The 21,326-nt window shown below is 40.9% G+C and overlaps 2 protein-coding genes across 2 annotated transcripts; one reads left to right on the top strand and one right to left on the bottom strand.

The window, feature by feature from the left end:
* Nucleotides 1-871: 871 nt before the first annotated feature.
* Nucleotides 872-9,266, top strand: dipk1aa (divergent protein kinase domain 1Aa). Its single transcript, XM_044022346.1, has 6 exons — nt 872-1,379; nt 6,308-6,442; nt 6,767-6,874; nt 7,452-7,628; nt 7,710-7,841; nt 7,927-9,266. The coding sequence occupies exons 1-6, from the start codon at nt 1,326-1,328 to the stop codon at nt 8,605-8,607; spliced, it is 1,287 nt and encodes a 428-aa protein (XP_043878281.1). The 5' UTR covers nt 872-1,325; the 3' UTR covers nt 8,608-9,266.
* A 977-nt stretch (nt 9,267-10,243) lies between these two features.
* rpl5a (ribosomal protein L5a) lies at nt 10,244-13,714 on the bottom strand. The gene is made up of 8 exons (XM_044041456.1): nt 13,623-13,714; nt 13,190-13,259; nt 12,982-13,097; nt 12,752-12,886; nt 11,806-12,008; nt 11,118-11,295; nt 10,657-10,745; nt 10,244-10,413 (listed from the first exon to the last, which is right to left on the bottom strand). The coding sequence occupies exons 1-8, from the start codon at nt 13,623-13,625 to the stop codon at nt 10,311-10,313; spliced, it is 897 nt and encodes a 298-aa protein (XP_043897391.1). The 5' UTR covers nt 13,626-13,714; the 3' UTR covers nt 10,244-10,310.
* Between the last annotated feature and the right edge of the window lie 7,612 nt (nt 13,715-21,326).

Raw genomic sequence — 21,326 nt, 5'->3', positions numbered from 1 at the left:
GACATGGATTCCTCTCAATCATATCCCTAACCCTAACCCAAAGAAAAAAAAAGATATGAGTCTATTCAGGGTGTATTCATATTCAAAACAGAGTGTATAGGAACAAGTGTTGTTGTCATCGACCTGCACCAGCAGTTGCACCATAGACACAGTTGTGTTCAAATTAAAGTCAAATGCAAGACCTTGAAAGGACCTTTAAATCTGAACATTATTGAAAAGGAATGTATCAATGTCACTCTTGCCTTTGTGGCAAGAAGACCCAGGTTCACGACCCTGTCCAAAAACATGCAGATTTGGGAAAAAGGCAAATTGGACACTCTAAATTGACCATGTGAGTGTGAATGGTTGTTTGTCTCTATGGCCCTGTGATGGACTGGTGACCTGTCCAGGGTGTACCCCGCCTTTTGGTTTTCATAGCCATAGAATTAGGGTGTCCGATACAGATACCGACATCACAAACACGAGTCAATATGAGTCAGATACAATCATTTTAGACCTTCAAAACATTTCAGGCTATTTTAAAGACATAATTACCCAACTGTGGAAAAAATATTCTTGTCTCATAAGAAGAAATAAACAACAAGAAGAAGAATGTGAAGAAGAATGATGACTATGTGGAATGTTAAGGACACTGTAGTTACCTGACGTGCTTGGAAAACTGAGAAGTGAGTTGAGTCCATCATTTGTCGTACTCTGTGTTCTTTACTTTATTTTCAGATGAAACATATATTTATAGAGCTGAAGTGAAGTTGTGTTTTATTGACTGCAGAGTTTTTTGAGTTGACCGGAAGTTATGATTGGCGCTGGGGTAATCATGCTTTTATTTTGAAAAGAAAAACCCAGGAGTGTGTTGTCCTCACGCTCGTCAGCTTGCACCGGTCACAGGTTTGGTTCAGAGCATAGTTCAGAGTCTATCAGTGACGATAACGTCGCTGCTTTCACTCCCGCGGTCTTCACACGTTGTCACACAAGCTGTCGCCGGTTTGACGGACAACCTCAGAACTTTGAAGCGTTGTTTTGCCACAGGAACACGCTGCGCCTGCGCCCTGAACCGACGGGTTTTTTCCCCCTCAGCGTGAGGTATTTTGCTTTGCTTTACAGTCAGCAGCTGCTGGAAGCAGCAAATGCGCAGACATGCAGAGTGGCACATCTGAGAGATGATCCACACCGTTAAAGACGAAGCCACAATCCCGGCTCGTGTGACGTGCTGTCGTTTTTATGTGTGCGAGTGGATTTGACTTCATGTGGAAGACGCTTTCTCCTCGCATGCATTTTGAATGATCTTCCACAGCCCGGTCCACGCACTGAGATGATCTATTTTTGTGATGGCGAAGGGTCTGTTTCCACGGGCCTGGGTGAAAAAGTCCTTCTATTTCCAGGTAAAATCACGATAGTCGATTGTCGATTGTAAAGATAAGTGCACGGCGGGTTGTGTTTGAAGTGACTTGTGAGTGCTGATGTCTTTGTGGTGTCACATCACACTGACAGCTGCTGTAAAAATGACAACTCTGTTTCAGAATACCTGAGGAATGTAAGAGCTGATAAAAGATTAGCTGGACAGTGGATGCACAAGTATTAGATGATCAGAGTTTAGGCCTAAAACACTGTGGATAAATTATGTCAAATGATGCTCAGGTGTTTCATCTGTCTTCTTTATTTCTCACATTTCATTGAGGTGGGGAGAGTATACGATAATGTCGTGCATTGCAATAAAAACACTCGCATGAAGTCGACTGTTGTGAATTTCAACCATCCAAATCTGGGAAAAAATGTGTTATTTCACAGGAGTGAAAAAGCCAACATACAGTCCTAGTGATTTATGTTGAATTGCCACAAGAGGGAGCCTGCATTTTTTGTTCACTCAAAATGTTCTTTGTAATATTCCTTTATAACATTACATTTTACAAATTTTTTTTTGCCACATTAAATTAGTTTGTAACAAAGCACCTTTCAACAGTTATAGCAGTAATATGAATCACAATTACTTTGATCACGAGAAGCATGACACACATTTTTGGATTGGATGAAAGTTGCCTCTCCGATTTGTGGCCAGTTGTTACAGTACAGTCAGGAGCTTATGCAAGAGGAAGAGAACACAGGGTTGTATTTCCTTGACAGAGCGGTAGAGTAAACATATTATTGAAATACAATATCTGTAGTCAGTTTGCACTGGGTCTGGGTATTGTGACAGCCTGTTAAGTCAACAGGATCAACCATAATTAGGCTTTTTAGGAATGTCACAACTCAGGTCTTTCATCCTGTGCTTGTTAAAGTAGTTCAGATAGATAGATAGATAGATAGATAGATACTTTATTCATCTCACAGAGAAATTCACACATTCATTATGCAGTTCATTATCTGCAGCCACATTTTTCTTGATGTGGTCCTGCACATAGACAAGTCATGTGATATTGTTGGCTATGCATGCTTTTCTTCTGTGTACAATAGTGTTGTCTCAGTTGTCATTGTGGGTATGTGAAAGGTCAGCACAAATCAACACAGCTAAAACTAAAGCTGGGGACACACAACAAGATTTTTTTTGCCTGATTTTACCCACAATCCACAGTTGGGCAGAGTCTGCACCAGTCAGCGCTAGTTGGCGCAGAAAGTTTGAGCAGATTCTGGACGCAATCGGCTAGTGTGAACTGATTACCGATCCAACTGCAAACACATGTTGCCAACAGCCAATGAATGGCACACAGAAAATGGCGTCAGACGATGACAGGACGTAGTGGGGATATGAAAACAACTATGGTGACATTTGTTTTAGGAGTAGGAATCGGTATCTGTCAGATACTGGTCAAAATCATTGGATCACTATGCACAGACTAAAAATGTCAGCAAAAGCATTTTAGCTGAGTCATGTTTGGGCTCCTTATTTCTTCTTTTTAGGAGACCAACATTTGTTACACAGTTGGAGAATGATGTCTTTGAAATGACTCAGCATAAATGTGTTGTTAACAGATTTATAGTTCATAAATGGCCTAAAATTAGTGTATCGGACTAATGTCGGTATTGGTAGATACTCAAGTATATTTATGGTATCGGTATCCGTATTGGACACAAAAAAGTGGTATCATCACATCCCTAGTTTGTTTACCCTTTGAACTGTCACTCTCATGAATTGTCAGTCTACAAATCATATAGTCTGTGATCCCTCAGTCATCAAATGGTTGATAAAAAAGAATCTGCTTGAACCAGTCGGATAGTGTGAACTCCCAAGTCTTTTCAAAATCTGTAACGACTGTGAAAGTTGTTTAGTGTGTCCCTGGCACAAGGCTCGTACCAAATCTGAAAAGTTTCTTAAGAGTCCACTGATTTATAGCAGCACACTAGAATGTGTCAGCAGAGCTGGGGTCTCCAGAGCTTTTGTAGGACAAGGTGTCTTGTTTATGCTGAAGTCCACAGGTTTGTGTATTGTTGTAATTCTGGGGAGCTATATAAATAACTTTGCAAAGTAACATCTTTTTTAAAAAAGAAATCTCATGGGAATTGAGGTAAAGTTTTGAGGTTTAGAGACAAGGATTTTCTTGGAGTGCACCCACTATCCAAACATGTATCATACAGCTGCTGCACTGGGCTAACCCTGATTATCCGTTGGCTTCTCTTTCTTCTTTGGTATCGCCATTGCATTTGGGATGTGAGCCTTGCTGTGTCATGGCGACATACAGTAAGCAGTGGTTTGATGACCCGTTCATGGTGCAGTTTACTGGGTGATTGACATCACGGCTGCAGACAGGAAAAGACACAGAGTGATGAGAACAGACAGCTCTAGCTCTGTCCTGAGGTATTCTGTGGATTCCATATAGGGGTTGAAAGGAAACAGGGTGATGGCCAAACCGCAGTATGTGAAGAAGACGTGATACTGCAGGTCTTTTTGTGTCCACTGCAGTGAGTGATATGAGTCTTAATGCTGGGAACTGTTGACCATTTGCATGATGGGTTTCACACTACAGGGTGTGACTTGGCATATTTCATATAGATCACGTGATTATACACTTGTATAATCATAATTTCACCTGCATTTGGCAAACTGAAAGTAATCCAAGAAGGGATGACTACACAATAGATTCCACAGATAAAGGATTAGTCGATTTTGCGATTTTGTTGCTTGGGTTTCACTTTTTTAACTAGATCATGTGTCTTCACAGACACACCCATGATGTTTTATGTCACTTGCCTGTCTTTTGTCACTCCATACTGTGTGTGACACATGCTGCTGCACATCTTCATACATGCATACTGGGATCTGATAGCAGTTTGTAGTAGTTACGTTGTTCTCCCCTGATAGCTCCCGTTCTCTCTCTGGAGGCCCCACTATCTGTTTGTTCGTCTTTTCCAGACACAGAGCATTAGAAAACATGGCAGCTCTCTAGAGGAGATATTTCTCCAGTTTGAAGTCAACACCACTCTTAAAGCTCCAACAGCCTCCTCCTGCCAGAAGGCATTTTTTTGTGAAATGCACCAGAGGGGAATGGGAGGCAGGGAAAGTGTGTTTTTTTTCCTGTATTGTTTTTTGTTTGTGAGCTCTTCTTTCAAATTCACAGTGGGGGTTTTGCAGTTCACAGTGGGGATTTTTTATATTTTCTGTGAGCAAGTCAATTAAAGTGACTTCATTGTGATTTTGATCATGTTCCAAAAAAACAAAATCATCAAGGAAATACAAAATAAACCCAAAGATTTGAGGGCGTCCTGTTGCTTTTTGTTTATTTATTTGTTTATAGTGTGTGTGTTAATGTGTTACCTCAATAGGATCTTTACATAAATATGCAGTAAATCTGTAGTTCTAGAATTGACACAAAACACACAGAAATGCACGTATAATATACAACTAATATATACTACCCCCCCCATACACAATCATAAACATGCACCCAGATACACACTGTCATATCAACATTTCTTATAAAACAAAAAGGTTTATGAGCAAAATAACTTCTGTTTAGTTCTGGATTAAGTCACTTATTGTGGCTGCAAAAGAACGATTGACCTATTTTTTTTTCCAGCCACTTCATTGTATGAGCAGCCTGTGGTCAAGTAGAAGTCATTTGGGATTATAACCGGAGGTTTGGTGGTTTGAATCCTGAGACGGGTTCACCCATTGATCTTGAAATGACCATTTTACTAACTAATTTATCTCCATATCAGCCCCATTAAAATGTATTAACTTGCTGGATGTTTTACACAAATGGAGGGCTTGAATCTTAGCCACAATATATTGATTGTTTTGGTCAGAACCCATGTAATTGGTTCAGGCTGAAATTCTATGACATCTCTGTTCTACAAATTGAGCACACCCCACTAACCCCTCCCCCTCTCAGGCATGTGGGGAAGTAGTTTGCCTTGACATATTAGACATTATGTCATTTTTCTTTGTTTGTGTAGTAGTATAATGCTGTAAAACACACACTCAAACAGGTTGGTTTGTCTGTTCAGGCTGCTGTAGAAAAATATTAGCGCAAGATTGCAGGCTCTGTCAACAGCCAACGAAAACTAACCTCCTTTTATTTCATATTTTTATATACCTATTCAAAATATATGGGTAGTATATTAAATGTTTTGCCAATAAAACCTTCTAACATGTTATATGCGCAGGACCCTTTAACTCTTTCGTGTTCAGGGCCAGTTAGCAAATGTTAGCATGCTATCTCGCTCGACTAAAATGGTTAACCTGGTTTTCATTGGCACCAGGCAGTTAAAATTAAAGTTCAACTTCATTCAAAGTTGCAGTACACAGGCACAGGAGTTCAATAATTATTTTCCAGCTCTAATGTATATGTGCTACATACCATATCTTGTTTTTTGTTTTTTTTTAAATATTCTGTGTGTTTTCTTGTCTGTTGAGTTTGTTTTAATGTATATTTACATGTGTGTGTAAATATATATATATATATATTTACATATGTGTGTGTGTAAATATATATATATATATATATATATATACGCACACACACATAAATACGTGTATATATACATACGTATAAGGTCATGTCACCATGCAGCAACTGCAACTCCAAATCCATTTTCCAGCCTAATAAGCTGTTGTCACACATTGTGACTAACCATCCAGCCAGTACCTTGTTTTGGAAACCTGCAATATAATCGGTCACCATGGCAACAGATTATGTGATCAGGATTAATTAGGGAATGCAAAATTATTGCTCGGGTCGAGACAGGTTCCAGTGCAGTGTGTCTCTATGGTGTTAATTGTTTAATCTGGTTACATTAATACTGAGAAACGATACTGCCAGAATTTTTTCGGATGAGCAAATTTCTGATTTGGATCTGTCTTTTTGTGTGTTTCTAGGCTCGGATCTCATTTGTCCGTGTGAAGTACCTGTTCCTTACGTGGCTGACTGTGCTGGTGGGGAGTTGGGTGCTTTATGTGCAGTACTCTGCCTACACAGAGCTGTGCAGAGGATATGAGTGCAAGAAAGCCATTGTAAGTATTGGCTTTATTAAGGTAATGTCATTTATTTGGTAAGACCTTGTTGCTCTAAACACAGGATCACGAGGAAGAGCTGAATTGTTTTTTTTGATCAAGTCCACCTCAGGAATTTAGTGGCTGTGTTGTAAAAATATTTTGCAACCATATGGCCCACAGAGGTCAATGTGGATGAGTAAGTCATTTGTGCGTTATGAAAGTTATAAGACTCGTTGTGCCCTCTGTGTTAAACCTGCTTTATGTTCAGTGTCTGACATTGCAAACACGATAATTTGAAAAATGCTTGTACAAAGAGATAACTGCATCGTGTCTTTCTTCAAGTGTGATAAATACAGGAGGGGAATCATCGATGGCTCTGCCTGCAGCAGTCTGTGTGACAAAGGCACTCTCTACATGAGCAGGTGTCTGTCACTGCTGCCAAACAACCAGGTACAAAACAAATCCTCTGTCTTCTATGAAATGTAATGTAGCAATAACAACAATCCCTCTTTTTAAAGAGATGGTTCAACTTTTCCAAAGTGCAGTTATATAAGGAGGTTCTGACACATGTGAGCACTGACCTCGGACATGGACGCAACAGATTTTAAAACAGAAATCAAATGAAAACAGATTTTAGCCACTTAACGAAAGGCTCACCCAATTAAATAAACAATTTTGCCACATTTTCTTGCCTGATATAGAGCTTTTTTGACTGGGAAATGAAGCTTATTGCACTTTACAGGTTGTAAAGTGCTAACTAAATAAGTTTTTGTGACTGAGGGGTTAGAAAGTTTTTCCCCTGTGTCCCTACTGGCACTGGCAGCCATGTTTTCATTTTGGGCAGGCATCTGTGTGTCAGGCTGGTTGATGGGGATGGTGACACTCTGTGTATCAGTACCTGATGCAACTATGACTTAAATGTTTTTCCATATAAAACACTGGTCATTACTAATGATAAAGGTTTTAATCTGGCTTTTCATAATGTTCAGCATGTTAAGTGTTTCCATGGCAATTCACTGTTGACCAGGTTTACACAGGCAGCTGGGGAGACCATGATGGGATCATCCACTGTAACCTGGGGGAGGTTGTTCATTATGAGCTGGGTGAAGAGCCAGAGCCTCGGAGGGAGACCTCTGTGTTTGACAAGCCCACAAGAGGCACATCAGTAGAAAAGTTTAGAGAAATGGTCTTCAACCACCTCAAGGTAAAGGACAACTAAGGTTTGAGGTCTGCGATGTGACTGAAACAACACTATATCACTCGCTTGTCTTTTTCCACCCCTCAGTCTAAACTTGGGGAGCAGGCTAATCTGGCCAACCTCGTCAGCCAGATCCTGTCTGTCGCTGACGGCAACAGAGATGGACGGGTGTCACTGCCAGAAGCTCGCTCCATGTGGGCCCTCTTGCAGATGGATGAGGTATGAATTAGAAAATATAACAGACTTTTTCTTCTAGTATGGAAACATATCACAGATAATCATTTTTTCCACTTTGTTTTTTGAGGTGCTGCTGGGTCTGCTGCTCCAGGACCGTGGACACACTCCTCGGCTCCTCGGCTACTGCGGGGACCTGTACATGACAGAGCGAGTCCACTATGGGCCCCTGTATGGTTTGTCTCTACCATGGCCACTGGTGTCCTGGGTGCCAAGCAGTTTGCAACGCACCATGGACCAGTGGTTCACCCCCTCTTGGCCTCGCAAAGCAAAGATCTCCATGGGTTTACTGGAGCTGGTGGAGGACATCTTCCACGGCACCTACGGCAGCTTCCTCATCTGTGACCTCACCGCGGCACACTTTGGTTACACTGACCGCCACGAGCTCCGTCTTACCAACACCCGAGCAGTCGTGTCTGAAGACGAGTTCAAACGCGCCATGCGTGTGCTGAAGTGCGAGACAGATGCTGACTGCGTGTATGGGGTGGACTGCAGAACATCATGTGACGTGACGGAGAAAAGGTGCAGGGAGGAGCCCGTCCAGCCAAACTTGGCAAAAGCATGCAGTGCACTGAAGGACTACATCCTGCGTGGGGCACCATCATCAATGAGAGAGGAACTGGAGAGGCAGCTGTATGCCTGTATGGCTCTCAAAGGTAATGCTGGACAGATGAACATGGAGCACTCACTCATCCTCAATAATCTGAAAGCTCTGCTGTGGAAACAGATCTCGCACACCAAGGACTCGTGACAAGAAGAAATGAGTCCTGTCGGTTTCACACATGGAGCCGAGTATTACACATGCTGTGATGTAAAAGTAGCAAATTTATGACGTCATTTTTATTAACTCTTTAAACCTAAGGATGAACTGACTGATGGAGACTCTACCTCCTTGATCTTCCGGGCAATTAGTGCCTGGAAAACATGAAGTATGTCTAAGTGAAATAAACGTAATGATAGCATGTCACCAGTCACCTAAAAAAAGGGGCACTGCTGGAAAAAACAGAATGCTGTTGTTTCATCACAAGAGCTGAGGGATTAAATTGCTGTTTTTGCCACATTATCTAAAATTGATTCCATCAAAATCATTGTACAAAAGCTACAATGTGAAGTGTACTGAAATTGCACTACATTAAGTTATGTTCCTTAACTGTGTTGTGTTGACATTTCTATTAGTAGTAATAGTATGTTGGTTTTTTTTAACAAATCCATGAGACCAAACTCGCAGTACATTATATTTTTTCCAATACTTGACTTTTACTACACTCTGTTAACACTGACACTTAAGCACACCAGTTCTCCTTCAATGCATTAATGGGAAAATTAAAAACCATCACCTCCATACTTGACAATATAGTACAGAAGTTTTTTTTTGGAAGGGCCATATGGTTGATGTAGTGGTTAGCACATTTGCCTTTGCAGTAAGAAGACCTGGGTTTGAGCCCCGGTTAGAACAAGGGCCTTTCTGCATGGCGTTTGCATGGTCTCCCCATGTGTGCGTGGGTTTTCTCCGGGTTCTCTGGCTTCCTCCCACAGTCCAAAAACATACAATATGGGGATTAGGTAAATTGGACACTCTAAATTGACCATAGGTAAGAGTGAGTGGTTGTTTGTCTCTGTGTGTGTGGCCCTGCAATGGACTGGCGAAATGTCCAGGGTGTACCCCACCTATCCCTCACCCTATGTCAAATAAGATTGGCACAGCAACCCTCTAAAGAACCCACTGTTCATTAGCTTCAAAAAAGGACAATGTGCTGGTGTTTGTCAGTGCTACACAAGGTTCTTCACTTATAACCCAAGTGAATCATTTATGCTGCATCAATAACACAAATCAAGTATTAATGTATTTAGTTTATGAATGTTATCTATGTATTTTTTCACAGAATAGAGCATTTTGTGGTCATGTAACGTAGATGTCAATCTGTCACAGTGCCAGAGACCATTTAATGAATGTTTTCCACAAATTAAGGTGGAGATCTTAATCATCTCCCATGGACACATTTGAATGCTGTAAAAAAGTTTTTTCCTGCAGCCATGTTGACAGATTAACTCATTGTACCACTTTCAATGCTTTTCAAAGTGGATGTGACCTGTAGAGCATGTCCAGCTTGTGGTCAGTGCTGTTTTGTTCTTATGAAAATGTAAAACTGTTTACCAACTTTTAGAAACCAGCATGACTTTGCACAATAAAGCAACACACCACTTCACTGTTAAGTCAAACCTGTTCACGTCTGTCAATTTTTACTCGACACCACCCTACGATCCAACAACAGATAGGTGTATATAAAATCAAGACTATTAATAGAAACAATTATTGCTCTCCTTAAGTATACCCAACTATTCATGCATGACATTCAATCAAGTATGGACTAAGCCAGACACGAGCATGAGTTTGAAATAAATTTATTTGTCTGTGAAGTGTGTGTTTTTGCAGCAGGGAACTCTGACGAGCCCCTAACCGTCCCCTGCTTCTTGTTCTTGTGCTCGTAAGAAGCTGGCCTTTTTCTGGGCGACGCGGTCCTTCCTCTGTGCCAAAGATAACTTGGCACGGTTCCACCTGCCCCGAAAGACACAACAGATCCATTAACATTCAGCACATCCGTGGAGGGAAACATTCATCTCAGCCTTGGGATCTCCCAAGTAATTATCATTGAGTACTTTCAGGGGGAGCTGATTGAGTCGCTGTACTGCACATTCTGGCTCTCACTTTTTCTAATTTAACTGACTAACGAACACAACATGTTTGAATGCCTCATGTTGGTGAAAATACACCATTGAGTTGCAGAAACCTGGAACTCACCTCTTCTTTTTGACGTCTTTTTTGGGTTTCTGTTCGTGTACAGGATTCGCTCTGATGGCGGCGTGTGCTTTTTTGTACATTTCTTCTACCTGAAAAAAGAAATATTTACTTCATATTAAAGATTATGCTCCAGGTCTAAGCGTTTCACTGCATACATACTTGCTTCTCTCAGTCCCGTCTTGAAAAGGACAGTAAACATCAGCTAATGCAAATGAAGGACCAACTACATTATGCTCAGCTTGCTTTGTTTCATCATCAAGAAGCAGACGGAACACCCAGCAAAGAATCACCATGACATAGTAAATGTAACAATGCAAGGGTTAATATTTCATTACCACAGCAAAAAGACAACATGGTTAAGTTTTCTTAGCAAAATCCATGCATCAGCTATGACACAGGTTGATGTTTTGTTTTTTTTTAAATGACAAGCATCACGTGATCTATATCATTTTTTAACTTGCCATGTCTGGTGCGACCCCATTTTTGATGAAGCGAGAGAACTGTTTCTTATAGGCATCCTCGTCCTCCTCCATCAGGTAAGACATGTAGTCGGCCACATTCATGCCCATGATGTGCCTGCGATGCAGATCTGCGTTGAACTCTTTGCTCTCGGCATCGTAACCGGGGAAGCGTTTTAAACTGGAGACATGAGCCCAGAGTCAGACAGTATTCCAGCATTTACACAAAATCTCAGTTGACAAAAAAAAATGTATTTATTATTTTTACTCTTGAACGTGATAATTTTATAAACATTATTACAATGCAATACACTAAATAATGTTCTCCTTGGTTCATCTTGCTTCTCTCAGCCCCGTCTTGAAAGGACAGTAAACATCAGCTAATGCAAATGAAGGACCAACTACATTTTGCTCAGCTTGCTTTGTATCATCATCAAGAAGCAGAGAAGAACCAATAACTATGAGCTGATTGCTTTGGCTGCCTGGAGATCAGACATGAGGAAAACTTAAGTAAAGAAAGCTAATGTCTTCTTCTTTTCAAAAGTTAACACTTCCATGAGTAGTTATGTACTAGCAAGGACTGAATACTAAAGGACAATACTTGCCATTTGCTCCTGTGATACCCTTGAGTCCTCACATAAAAAAAAAAACAAAAAAAAAACATGGAGTGCTGTTGTCATATCATACTGACCTGTGAGGAATGGCCAGCCCTCCATCGACTGCCCCCTTCAACGCCCCGAACACCTTGTTCCCTGTGGTAGTTCTAGCCAGACCTGCATCCAGGTAACAAGTGAAGGCGCCTGGCTGACCATCAATATTCTCGACATTAAACTCGTCTCCCGTCACCTCCACCTGGCCCTCATACACCTGGTCCATACCAAACTTATGAAGCAGCTAAAAAAGGAAAATGCAGACAGACAATGTTAAAAAACACAATGGTTATCACAGTTATAGAAACTATGGTCATAAAAACTGGGGCCCAGGGGGATCCACAGAACTACCCACTCTGTGCGGCACTGTGTATTCACAGAGCCAGTAGGAAAACGTGAGGTCTTCACCCAGCTCATGACATCAGCCAACTAGCAGCATGTATATGCAACATTACACAACAGCAGATCCACAGATTGGCCTGTGCGTCCTAGGTCCTATGAGTTTGGCCAGTCAATGTACACCTGCATCATTTCCTGTACATATTGGGCTCAAAGTCCCTTCCATGAAGTAGGGCCATAAAATATCACTATGAGAGTGTATAACTACAATAAGTAAAATGGCAGAGATTGAATATATTACCCACATAACTATGTTTAAATATGTGTGTAATCACTAATAAACCGTTATGTTTCTGTGTTTTTTTTAATATGTAAAGCAAGGCTCTTACTTCAAAGAGGCCACCATCAGGGACTCACAATATTAGAACTTTATCAGATATGTTGATATGTGGATTGCTTGGGCCAATAACCGATACCGACATATGCAAATTTTTCCTGGTGCCCAACAGTGGCGGTCAAGAATCCTGTTTTGGCAGTTTGGCAGTCTCACCATCAGATGTTCAAACTTTAATAACTTTAAACTCTGAATGATTTGTCTCTGTGGACATCTACAACATTGTGTGTGTGTGTGTGTGTGTGTTTTCTAACCCTGCGTGCCAGCAGCAGTCCAGTGCAGTAGGCCGCAGCGTAGTTTGTGAGGCCCACGGTGATGCCATATTTGGACAGTTCGTGTGAGTAAGCAGCGCTTACAATCTGGTCTCCTTCAATTTTTGCATAGGCGATCTGGACAGGACAAAGGCAGAAACACAGAGGTTAAATCTTGTCATCTTCTATAAGTGATGATCCCACAAATGTGAGACAGTCCTGCAGCCACTCACCTGGCAGCAAATGTCCCTGTTGGAAAACCTCACGATCATACGGTACTTGGGCGTGTTGTACTTGTTCTTGTCCTGCACAACCAGGCGCTTGCGAGCGAAGAAGTCAGTTTTCCCCTCTAAGCAGTGAACAGAATGTTGAAACAATGGTTGAGGGGGGACTTCACGATGAACAGTGCATGTGAATTTTGCATTGGAAGTTGACACTCACCTCTCCTCCTTCTAAATTTCACTTCATACCTCTTGAAGTAGGCTTTGCTCTTTACCACTTTGACAAAACCCTGAAAAGAAATGAAGAGAAAGGGTGTTACCAGAATCGCCATGAAAGCAAACAGCGGCATAACAGTACATGCCCATGTTTAATCATATTCTCCATGTTGTCAGTGTCACACAGAGAAGCGGAGGTGCGTTTAAAACGTTTATAAAGCATGTGTGTCCAGCAGTAAAGAAGTTCAGCTGAGGTTTCATCAGCCATGAAAGCGCCACGCTGGAGCAGAAACTTCACCGGCCCGGCACAACGCAACGAACGCAAACATCCGCAAACATCTGCGCTTTAAACCGCCAGGAATACTTCGCTGCCATCAGATACATTTCCACACACCCAGATTATCAATAATGAATGAATATCGATATGTTTTACGTACCATTTTAGCGGGTTTTCCTCCCAAATGTGATGTGTCTTCGGACTGCGGAAGCCAGTGACGCTGCTGCAACGTTGCTTTAACTTGCTGACTTCACTACCGGAATCATATGTCCCGTCAACAGCGCCCCCTACTGCACGGGAGAACAGTGTCAACACACAGCCTGCAGGTGGCAGCAGAGACACAAACACCATGTTTATTGATTTGTTTATTATACGTTTAAAGGAAATATATTGGTAATACGTGTGCGCACATATTAACATTTTCTAAATGTAACCAGTTTATCATTATTATGATTATGATTAATATTATTATTGTTATTATTACCATAGTTAGAAGGTGCTTTTTGTTGTTGCTGTTCTTGAATCCACACATACAGTCACATCATATCTGTCAAGAACATATTGTCTCAACTGTATGTTCAGGATACATTAAAAAGGTGACTATTAACTGGAAGCCAACACCAGAGACTGGGGGAGAATAACTATCAATGGTAATGAAATCAGAATAAATCCTGAATGAGAATGAGTTCTGTGAGTTTCTCAGACACTTTCTTTTACTCTCTCTTACTCTCTTACAGTCACATTTGTTGTCGTAACATTGCTGGTTGTGAAATCAGGTTAATCAGGAAAGTGATGATGGGGTGAGTAGGAAAAGTATAAATGGTGAAATCCAGAGAGAGATTTCAATATTTTGAGTAACTTGTTTAAAATCACAACATCAGAAGAAAAAGTAAGTCTGTCACTTACAGTTGTTCTGGTTAATAAATGTTGAGTTACTAGACTAGAGAGGAGATTGGTTGTTTTTTCCCCCACATATTTAGAATTAGTTATTTTTGCACACACAGCAATTAGTATGAATTTGACCTTTGCATTTAACCCAACCCCTTCACACACACGCACAAACTGAGCACGTATCTGCACCAGGTGAGCAATGGTTTGGATTTGGTTGGATTTGAACTGGCAACCCTTCGGTTACGAGCCAAATTCCCCTTCATGTGGCCATATGTCACAATTGTGATGCAGCATCAGTGAGTTCAACACAAGTAACAGTAAAAGTCATCAGACCAGGAAACACTGCTCTGATTAAGATGACCAGTGATGGTCACAGTGCTGGTGTCCTTCAGAGGCCACAGTGTGATTCCACGGGTCCAAGAGTTTAAGGACATGGACTCGTTTAGACGCAGACGCAACCTTGTGAAATCAGGAAGGTTTGCTTCAGCATGTTGTACTTTATTGTTTTTAATTAATTTTAAAGCCAAATTCATCGTACTTTATTTGGAAAGTGCCGTACAAACAAAGTTTGTATATAATATAAAAAACAAGGTTGACTATCAGCTACTTTGACATTGAATATACTACCTATGGGCATGTTTGTGTGAGCGTATAATTGATTTAAAAAAAATTAATTATTTGGTTTTATATGAAATTTAGGAAATTTTACGGAGATTGCCAACTTGCATCACCATTTGCTTTGAAGAGGACGTTCACTACACAAAGAAAAACAACATCCATTCTTGTATACAAAGGCCAGCATTGTTCCCTATAGGAAAATGTGTGAATTTGCAAACTGACTTAGGTAAGTGTTCCTATGAGTTGCTTTGATCAAATGACAGTTCAACTGGAGACCTTCTGCTCCATCTATCAACAATTACTGAAAAAGGAACCAGCGTCTTCTGCTTTTCTGTGCGAGATAATATCCCTCCCTGTCACTCTGGTTACAGATGTTCTCAGTGTCAGATAAGAAAAGTCAAAGTCACTCTCGTGGACAGCTTCTTCTCAGTCGCTCAAGCTTGGCTTCTGCAGAACTGATTTCACAATCAAGAACAACATCTGTCCAGTCATCCGTGTGCAGCAGTAGTCAGCAGATAACAAGGGTTCACTGTGAAGGGAGTGAAGGGAGTGAAGGGAGCGTGTAGTGAGTGGGGAAAGGGGTGACAATACATTGGTCACACATACAAATGCTGCCACCCACACTAGTGTTCAGCAGGGTGAATGGCAGTTAAGTGCTTTCACCCCCAGAGATGCGAAATAGGATGGAAAGATGACATTGACATTTCAGAGGACTTAATGACTTTGCAGAAAGTCCCACACCAACACTTGTTACACCCATACCACAGATAAGAGGCCTGCACGCTGTGCACCCAAAGGCGCAGTGTCTCTTAAACATGTGTTTCAATGTGTTTTTAAGCCATTCGATGGCAAACGTGTGAATATCAGGATGCATTTTATTTGACATGTGAAGTCTTTACTTATTTACTCTCCCGGTCTCCCTTTATTTTTCAATATTTACATCAAAAATTCCCAACCCATTATTTCCATTTCAATGAAGCCCCAGAGGAATAAATACAAATCTATATCGTTCAGATCCATGAGTGGTAGTCCTTTAAATAAAAACAAATAAAAAAAAAATATATATAAAAGGATGGAGATAATGTAAAAAGCAAGAAAATCTTTCAACCTTTACAAAGATTAACACGTGTAACTGGCCCTCTGCACAGTAGGAGGATCTCAGATGTACATAATCAAATTAATGATGACTCCATTTTCGTTGTTCACTGTCACACGGACTTACATGGTACGGTTAATGTACTTTATTTATAGCCCTTTACAACAACCCACAGGTGACCAAAGTCAGTCATCATCTACCGCTTTATCCTCCAGCAGAGGGTCACGGGGGGTGCTGTGCCAATCTTAGCTACATCGGGCAACATTTTATTTTTAGACCAGTGCTTTTACTTGTACTTAAGTTAAATCTAAATCTAAAATAGTAGTACTTTTACTTGAGTAGAATATTTCAGTATTCTTTCCACCTCTGCTGAGTTCCTCAGTTGACTGTCACGATATCCTGACTTATTTGAAGTGTCATCATCATCAATGTGAACATTCACACCAGTTGTCAAAATGTCTGCTGTGATATTACTAATATTAATAAATGAGTGCAGTCGTAAATCTTTGTCCTCTGTGACAAACAAAGAGAACTCACTGAAACCAAATCAGTTCTGCTGAAACTAAACAGAGTCTTGCTAACTTTAACACAGATGATGCAAGACATGGTTTTGGTATGAAGGCCCGGCCCTTATTTCTTTCTCCACCCACCTCCATGTAAGTGTGTCTTACAAGGTGGTGTTTTGTGTGAGAATATGTCACAGCAGCTTAGTTTAAGAACATGGCACTTGTAGGAGGGCAAAGAAAACATTTTCAGTCTGGCCTCTCTATCACAAAGACAAGAAAAAAGTTTGCCCTGAAGAAGCAGGTGCATTTCACTAGTAGGAAGCAGAAACTGAGACAAAGTCATGATCTACAGGCTTGTTCAGGTTGGACTACGCCTGGTGAACTTTAAACTTTCAAATGCCTGCCTAATTAGGGCTAACCCCCCCGACATGCACAGAGACACAATGACCAGGAAACACTGACCAGGTTTCTTAACATCCACACACCAACGTCCCACGTGAGATTGTTAGTGTTTGGGGGTAAATTTACAACCAGAAATGGGCTGTTTGCAAACAAACAAGGGGGGGTGCTGATAGCAGTGATGGATGATGGAGGTGATTTGTGGAGTGTTTTACACATAAATCCTGGCATCTGTTTTAGTGTAAGATGAGTGTCTTTATAGTGTTCTCTCAGTTCCCTCCCTCTGCCAACGAGATTATGGTTTTGGCTGCGCTTTGTCTGTTAAAGCTAAATTTAAACAATCTCCATTTCTTTTAAATGTTGCAAAACGAGTTCATGCGATGCTGGTTGAGCCTATCACTTCCTGTGTGCTCTTCCTGTATTTATCAGTACAGCAGCGATCTTGTGTTTATGTGTCTGTAGCGACATTCCTGTGCTGCATGCAGACTGATGTGTTTTACGTCACAACTGATGGAGAAGTATGACAGCTAAGCTGGTAAAGAGAGGCGGCAGCAAACAGTTGGCATGTGGACCTAGAGTCGTCATTTCAGAGAGTTCTGCAGGCTCACGTAAGGAGTGGGGAAAGACTGATGTCACTGCACTGTGCAGACAGCCTGTGTCATTGAGAAACTATCAGAAAAGAACTTTAGTGTCTTTGATTCACTGTCGTTCAGTGGGCTCCAGGTTGGGAGGAGCGTACTGAGCTGTAGTGATGCTACCAAGCTGTGCGTTTACATCCGATTTTAGTCAGACTAAGACAATCATTTGTTTTTGTCATGTAAACACCTTAGTCTGACTAAAATCAAGGCTAATCTTAGTTGTACATACCTGATTCATAGTCTGATTACTCCTGGAGTCGGACTGCATGCACCAAAATTTCCTCCCCAGTCTTTGAACTCCAATTAGAAGGAGACGACATATAAACTGCAGTCCTGTTGCCGGAAAACATATGAAATCATAAATCTGACGGTTCACCTTTGCATTCCCTGTGATGTAAAGGTCAACAGGAAACCGATTCAATACGCACTAGCTTATAGAGCGATACAGCGCCACCTACATAGACGGAATCAGACGTACGTGGCCAATAAATGTATTTTCTCCTCTGCATGTATACTCAGACTCTGCAAGTTGTTCGATTGCCTGTCTTAGTCGGACTATGGCCTTCATGCGATTAAACTGTGCATGTAAATGTACTGATTGAGAAAATACACATTGAAGCTTTAACTCATAACAGTAAAGGACAGGTTGGGACAAATCTTTTGAAAATAATTGTTAACCTTGTAAGACTGGGGAGTGTCTTTCTGTTGTATTTGTCTAGTTGACCCAAGTTGAACCTGGGTCAAAGTGTCAGGATCCTAGAGCAACAGTCACAAGGGTTAGGGTTAGGATCTCACTCCCGATTTTACATTTTAGTCCATTAATTTCCTTGACACTTGTGGTTCGTACTTCTTTGTTTGCTTTGCTATGTCACACATTTTATATTCACATCAGTTGATGCTTCTCCTTATTTGTTGATATTATTGTTCCTTGTTTGTTCTTGTTTTTTTGTTTTTTTTTAACTTTTCATGTATTTGTATGTTATCTTATTCCATCAACCTGCAGAGGGACTAAAACGTAAATAAGCCCAGTCTTGTATAAAGTACCTAAAAGAGAAACTTGAGTAGAAGTATCTTACTAGAAAATGACTTTGGTAAAGGTTGAAGTCACTTTTAATAATATTACTTCAGTAAATTATTAATTCACCCTGATACTTAAGTATCAAAAGTTATTTTCTGATATAAAATGGACTTAAGTTTTAGAAGTAAAAGTATAGTGACGAGTAAAGATTGAGCCATGGTAGCTCAGTGGTAGGGTGAGTTGTCTTTCAACTGAAAGGTTTTGGGTTTAATTCATGGCTCTGCTAGTCTATATGTGTCCCTGAGCAAGACACTTAACCCCATGTTGCAGTGTGTGTGAATGGGTATAAAAGATGTGTGAATGGATGGAAAATGTAGTAAAAAGTAGTTCATCTAGACTAGAAAAGCCCTATATAAATACAGACCACTACCAACTCTTCTTCTTCTGATTAGTAGTAATGAGTAACAACGATAGAAATGTAGTGGAGTAAAAGTAAAAGTTGCTACTAAAAATTAAAAAAACTACAGATATGTGAATGTTGTACTTGAGTACAACACTGAATAAGCCAGTGTCTATAAAGCGGCATATTCAAAACTAAATACATCAATGAAATCAGGTTATAGTAGCAGAGACACAAGGTTCCGCTACACTGCTGCTGGGCGGTAACTTTTTAGTGAGAAACAAGTGAGGAAAACAAGATGTTTGTTGACGTCCTGCGTGAAAGCAGAAGTGTCTTGTGGGCAGCAGTGTCCAGTAAATCATTCATTGTGTTCACACTTAGGCCCTATCTGGTGGCTGCAGTTGGGGCCAGCTGAGAGCCTGATGACATTTGGCCAGCCACTCCCACGAGGGGGGCTCCATGTGGTTGAACCCACGGAAAAGGCAGAAAATCAGATTGCAGCAGTACAGAGAGGGATAGTTGAAAGAGAGGGAGAGGTCTGTTGCACTGTGGTTAGAGTTCCTGCAGCCAGAGGAACGTGTGAGGGGATGAGATAACATGATGTGGTTTTCACTCAGATGCCAAAGCAGAGTGCTGGTGCAGAGGTGAGCACTCTGACTGACTGCTCAAAGCTCTAAACAAGGGAAAGGCAGTTAAGCCACAATCTTTTTTTCCCCTTTCAGCTCGTCCCTCTCTCTAGGGGATGCCACGGCAGTTCACCTACTATTTCAGTGATCTGCATATTTGATTTGGCAGAGATTTCTTTACGCCCTCCGATTTATCTGAGTTTGGGACCAGCACTAGGTGTACACAGGATGTGTGGCTGGAGTCAATTTAAAGTGTATGAAAGTATATGATCTGACCCTAGACAGATCGCCAATCCACTGCAGAACCATGTATATAGACAAACAACCATTCACTCTACGGTCAAGTTAGTGTCCAGTTTACCTAATCCCCAAATCTGCATGTTTTTGGACTGTGGGAGGAAACCAGAGAACCCACAGAAAACCCATGCACACACAGGGAGAACATGCAAACTCCATGCAGAAAGACCCTTGCATGGAAAAAACAAAAAAAAATATCGCTTTACAAGTCACTAGTCACTAGTTTGTGTGAGTCACATATAAAGTGGCGCCACGGCAGTTTCATGCAGCGTGCTTTGATGACTCCCACCCACATTGAGGAGGTACTATAGTAATGGACAATGATACCAAATCAAGTAGAGTGACCAGATTTGTTCTCTGATGAAAATGTTTTTGTTTGGCGACAGAATTTTAACATGTTTCCTTTACCTCTGATGACACACCACAGCCATTTTATTAATTATTATGTATTTTTTTGCTTTTATCTTAAAAGTAAAATTCTTAGAAGGTTCAATCAAACAATCAAAAACTTTGATGTACAGTGTGCTGTCTGCTCTAATTACTTATGCACATTTAAACACAATCTAATTGTTTTTAATTAATCATAATGTGATATTGTGCTCATTTCTAATTTTTTTATTTACTTTTATCTGCTTTTATGGACACCTTTTGGTGAGTATTAGTCAGTTCAGTAACATTTTCTTGGTTGTGTTGCTTCAGTTGTTTGTGCTGGGATGACCAGTAACTGTCTGAAGCTTATGTTGGATTTTGTTTACAAAGTTTAGCTCAGTATTAGCAAAAATTTAATTGTGTGTTGTTCTCTATTAATTCAAGGGACATGTGTGCGTGCGTGCATGCGTGTCCACATGTGTATGGTCTGCTTAACAGGCATCAAAGTCATCAAAATGCATGTTTCCTTTGATGACTTTGAGCAAAAATCCAGTAGTGTGAAACTTTCCATATTCACAGAACTACCAACTGTGATTTTGGACTTTGAGCTGTGGAGGACAACGTTGAACCTCTCAGTTTGCCGGAAATTATTGGACGGAGAAGAAGGTAACTGTGAAATATTCTCTCGATATTTTAATATATATCGATATATTTCTAAACGAGATATAACACTGGACAACATCGCATGTATCGATAAAGTTCATTTTGCGTTAAAATGACACATGGGCCGCAGGTTCGCACCTATTTCTCCTCTCCCTCTCCCTGCTTCCCTACACACACCCAAGGGCGTCGTACCCGTGGGGGATGTGGGTGTTGCCACACTTTTCCCGTAAGAGAGTTCAACACCCAAACTTTTTCTGCAGTTTTTCCTCAGTTTTGCACAAACGCCTTACTACAGTCGCCCCGTTACTCTGGCCGCTCCGTTTCTGCTCTAGCCGCGACCGTC

Source organism: Solea senegalensis, linkage group LG1 (genome assembly GCF_019176455.1).
Source record: "Solea senegalensis isolate Sse05_10M linkage group LG1, IFAPA_SoseM_1, whole genome shotgun sequence".
NCBI lineage: Eukaryota > Metazoa > Chordata > Actinopteri > Pleuronectiformes > Soleidae > Solea > Solea senegalensis.
This window is presented reverse-complemented; position numbering and strand designations above follow the sequence as displayed.